The 4809-nt window shown below is 42.8% G+C and overlaps 1 protein-coding gene across 1 annotated transcript; it reads right to left on the bottom strand.

The window, feature by feature from the left end:
- Positions 1-3430: 3430 nt before the first annotated feature.
- LOC136165459 (ribonuclease H-like) lies at positions 3431-4464 on the bottom strand. The gene is made up of 2 exons (XM_065931949.1): positions 4428-4464; positions 3431-3768 (listed from the first exon to the last, which is right to left on the bottom strand). Exons 1-2 carry the CDS (start codon positions 4462-4464, stop codon positions 3431-3433), a joined length of 375 nt encoding a protein of 124 aa, XP_065788021.1.
- Positions 4465-4809: the final 345 nt, after the last annotated feature.

Below are 4809 nucleotides of genomic sequence, written 5' to 3'. Positions count from 1 at the left end.
TCTGGGGTTATGCCTGGATACTTTCCACATTGCACGTGGTTGTCAATTTGAATTGTGTATCAACTACCCATCATATCTGGCACATCTGTACTTAACATTGGCATTAATTTTACCCTATTGTTCTAATTGCAGTACTTTGATGTAATGACACCATTCAATTCACAGATGGTACTGGTGGGGGGTTTTCCCAAAAAAAATATAATGTAATTTTAATTTGGAATGTGAGAATGCCAAAAATAAGAGCTTCATTGATTAAGTTATCTGAGCCTGCTAAACAGTTGAACATTCGAACTAAATTGGAAAAACTGGGAAAGAGAACAGCAGGTTTCAATACCAACCTACTGCAAATGTTTTGTTTTTTGATTATAGTCTCTGGAGCTCATAAGACTTATCTGTTCACAAACTAACTTTGACATACTTAGGAAAACCAAAATAAAATCTGTAGTTTCAAAGAGACAAAGTCAATTTTTAAAAGGTGAAACCATTGGGATAATTGAGAAGTCTGTAATTTGAAGATTAATCATTTAAGTGGAAATTTTTTAAATTATTTAAATTAGTTAAAGGATTATAACAGATTTGATAAATATAGATAGATATTCCTATGACATCATGAAATAATGTCTATCACAATTTGTATTTTATAAAATCATATCAGGGGAAAATTGAGTAAATTTCCAAAGGTCACAGCACCCCTCATAAATGGAGGAATGATGAGTATACAGATCTCTATGTCTCATTTAAAGTTATTTTAAGACACACTACCCATTTTGTTGAGTCAAAAACTGCCACCACATTGTTTCAATAGGAAACAGGCTTCAGGGTGACAAAGTGTGCAACTGCAGGACTATTAAATTTGGCTTTGGACTGGGAGCAGGGAATGGGAGGGACCTAAAACTTAAGAACAGCTCATTTTAGTAATTTACCTAGAAATAAAAACAGAAGTTGGAGGAAGTCACGGAGGGAATGAGAGAGTAGAAGTTCAAAAGAGCCACTAATCATTCATTTATTACATTACAGTAAAATACATAAAGTCAGGAGCTAAGAGGATTCTAGCATAGCTGCATATGTCTGATGAGTGATAGGGTGTACTAATTGACTTTTTTTTTTTCAGTAGGCTTTCATGAGACCAGTGTGTTGGGGGAGTGTGTAATTTCCTTGGTTCTTTCTAGCCACAGCAAAACTTTGAAATGACAGACGGACCAGTGTTACAGCCCTTGGACAGACCAGTGTTATATGACCCCATGTTACAGCTCAGTTTCATTTAGAAAGTAAAGGAAAATACATCCTTGAGGCATGAGCGTGGGCTGACCCAAAAGACGCAAAGAGAAGAGAAACCCCTCGCTCAATTTTAGATTCTCTTTTTATGTTTTTTCTCTCCTCCCCCTGAGCCTGCCCTATGTAAATTGGGCTAGCCAGGAGGGCTGTTTGTTTTTTCACCTGCGGTCCTCACTCTGGTCCTCAGACCTTCCTTTGTTCTATTTTCACGGACTTTCCCCTTATTTGTCTTTTAGCCACCGCCATTTTGGACTTCCTTTTCCTATTCTAACTACTCAGCATTCCCCCCTCAAGAAATGGGAGGCCCAATTCTTTGGGAATAGGGGTGTCGAGATCTCTCTGCCTACTTCCTGCTCGGATGGGGTGGGGACTTGGGCCTCCCCCTCTTGCTAGTCTCAAGCCTCAGAGTCCTTATAGTGGTATCCATCTAAGGGTAAGTGATATTTTCTGTGCTCAGCTGTAGTTTTATATATCCTTGCTCAACTGGCACTGCATGTTGTAGCTTGTTGACCTGGGCAGAAACAAAACAGTTTAGACAGTTGATGCAGCAATCATAAGCAGCATCAATATGGTGATGACAGGGACTACTAGGGGCATTAACCAACTCCAAATTTCCCATCGCCAAGAGGATCCCCCAAAAAGAAGTTGTAGCCACCCTGAGAACTCTCCAGCTTGTTCTTTTAGACCCTGTAGGTTCTGAATGTTTTTCTTGAGGACTGTGAGACTTTAACTTAGCTAGAGGTATTTATCCAGAAATAACACGTCTCATTCAAGATGGCTCAAGTCCCTCCTTGTTCAAGGATCAGGAGATCTACCTCTTGTCTGTTTTGGAGTGCAACCTGCCAAGCTATGTTGGCTCTTTAGGGCTATCCTGAGAAATGTTATCCCAGAAATTTAATTTTGCTGATGTTCTTTAGAATGACACTCATTTGTAATTCTGAATTGGTATCTGAGATCTCCCGGGGGCTCACAAGTAAATTGAGTGTCCTCTTCTCTTTTCTTCCATGGCTTGACTTGTGAGTAGTGAATCCAGAAGTCATGTCCTGGAACCTTGACTGCTGTGGAGGTAGAAAGTATTACAGGGTAGAGCCCTACCATGTGGGCTGGAGTTGAGCCTTTGGGGACTCATCTTTCCAGACTTTAATTAGGACTTGAATCCCTGGAGCATATAGTGGTGGCCCTTTAGAATCTTTTGGGTCCTGGTTGACAACTCACAAGCGTATATCCTGTTGGAATTGCCCAACGGCCATGGTATAAGACCAGAGGGTCTGAGCCTCTGGATCTAGTAAGAGATCATTGACATAAACAAAGTCTCCCATATAGCATCTCATAAGTACTAAGATCAACCTGTTTCTTAGGGGCAATGCAGGTGCAGAGGAAGCTATTGGTAAAGCCTCCTTCCATCCCAGGGAGGTCTCCTGGGTTATCTTTTTTATCACTGATTTTAAGAATTGGTTGGCTCATTCTACTTTTCCTGAAGACTGGGGCCTCCAGGCATAATGGGGATAATAAGTAATGTCCAATGCTTTAGAGACCCTTGGGTGACCTTAGAAGTAAATGATGTCCCATTGTCACTTTGTAATGACCCGAGCAAACCAAACCTCAGAATGATTTCATGGAGCGGTTTTTTTTTTTGTTTTTTTTTGTTTTTTTTTTTTACCACCTCCTCAGCCTTCTCAATCTGGGTGGGAAAGCCGTCAATCAATCCTGTGAATTTATCTATGATGACTAATAGGTGTTTATACCCTTGAGAAACTGGCATCTGGGTGAAGTCCATCTGCCAGTCCTCTCCTGGGTAGGTCCCATGTCACTGAACAGGCTGGGCCAGCTGAGGTCTTCAAGCTCCTTGGAGTTTGTTTAATTGGCAAGTGGGACAAGAGGAGACCACTTGCCTTATAGTCATTTGGAGGCCTGTTCCTCTGAAGGACCTTTCTAATAATCTTTGGAGAACCTTTTCCCCTAAATGAATGGTGACATGTAAGGAGTTAATCAACTTGCATTGGAGGTCCCCAGGCAGAAAAAGGAGTCCCTCCTTGTGGAACCACTCCATATGAATGATCTTCTTGAAAGCCTTCACTCTTAGCTTTAAGAGTCTCACCTTCAGTATATGAAGTAGTTTCTGGCAAATTAGTCTGTGGAACTAAGGTGGCAATCCCTATAGGTCACTGTTCTGTAACACTGCTCTCTTAGCTGCCTGATTGGCTACTTGGTTCCCTCTTGCCACTTCCATGCTCCCATTTTGGTGCCCTTTACAGTGGGAGACTGAAACCTCAGAGAGCAGATGAATTGCCTCCAAGAGCCTAAGAATTTGATCACTATATTTGACTGGGGACCCTCTGGTGGTCAAGTGGCCTCCTTCTTTCCAAATAGCAGCGTGTGCATGTAGCACCACAAACACATACTTGGAGTCAGTGTAAATGGCTATTCTTTTTCCTTTTCCCAGCTCGAAAGCTTGAGTCAGGGCTATGAGCTCAGCTAATTGGCCTGAAGGACCTGGTGGCAAAGGTTTAATCTCTATGGTCTCAAAATTGGAGACTACTGCTTATCCATCTCTTCTTTTACCATCTAAGACAAAGCTGCTTCCATCAGTGTACCAGATTTCCTCAGGATCAGAGGATCTTCTGACAATCCCTCTCGGGGTTTTGTTCAATGGTCCAAGGTTTCTAGGCAAGAGTGAAAGGGGAGAGCGCCCTCAGGGATAGGCAGGAGGGTGGCAGGGTTAAGAACCTCACAAGGGAATATAGTCAGTTCTGGATTTTTGATCAGCACTACTTGATATCTGAGGATTCTTTGATCAGACATCCATAAATGGCCTCTCCCATTCAGGAGTTGTTTCACTTCATGGCTGATAAAAAGTTAATCTGCCCCTAAGAGAGAGTTTTAAAACAACTTCTATCAGGACTGTAATAGCTGCAAGATTTCGAAGGCAGGGAAAGATCTCTTCCCAATAAGGGAGTAGAATACCCAGGGACCACCAGAAACTGGTGGGAAAATATTTGTCCAGCAACAAAGAAATGTTTGGGTGAATATTTTTGTAGTTGTTTTTTCTGTAGCACCCAAAATAGTACAGGTTTGGGAGGAGAAAGCTCTGGGGTAGGAGGTCAGGACAGAGTAGGTAGTCCCTGCATCAACCAGGAAATTCTTGGACCTACCTGCCACATCCAGTTGCACCCTTGGCTCCAGTTCCATGACGCTTATCTGTTGACAGGCAGGTTGGCTGGAGTAGGCTGCTTCAGTCCTGTCGAACCATCGTGAGGGAAGGCTTGGAGCTTGACCTTGAGGCTCTTGGGCGCCTAGGGCAGAGTGCCACCCAATGTCCCAATTGATGGCACTTGTAGCAAGCCAGTTTAGGAAACTTGTCACAGTTTGGACACTCTTTGGCCCAATGTCCCGTCTGTCTACAGAGTAGACATTTACCTCGTGCCTTGCCTTTTAAAGACTCAGGGTTTGCCAGAAGGTTTCCCTGGAGGGCGACCAGCATCTGGGCATGCCTCGTCTCTTTCCTTTTTTCTCTTTCCTGCACCTTGGCCTCCC

This window comes from Muntiacus reevesi, chromosome 1, assembly GCF_963930625.1.
Source record: "Muntiacus reevesi chromosome 1, mMunRee1.1, whole genome shotgun sequence".
In the NCBI taxonomy this organism is placed as follows: Eukaryota; Metazoa; Chordata; class Mammalia; order Artiodactyla; family Cervidae; genus Muntiacus; species Muntiacus reevesi.
This window is presented reverse-complemented; position numbering and strand designations above follow the sequence as displayed.

Bases quoted from the DNA above. Each gene is read 5' to 3' on its own strand.
- LOC136165459 (XM_065931949.1), bottom strand. From the start codon at position 4,464: ATGGAACTGGAGCCAAGGGTGCAACTGGATGTGGCAG. The intron at 3,769-4,427 runs GTAGGTCCAAGA...CTTTGCCACCAG, and splicing joins GGTGCAACTGGATGTGGCAG to GTCCTTCAGGCCAATTAGCT.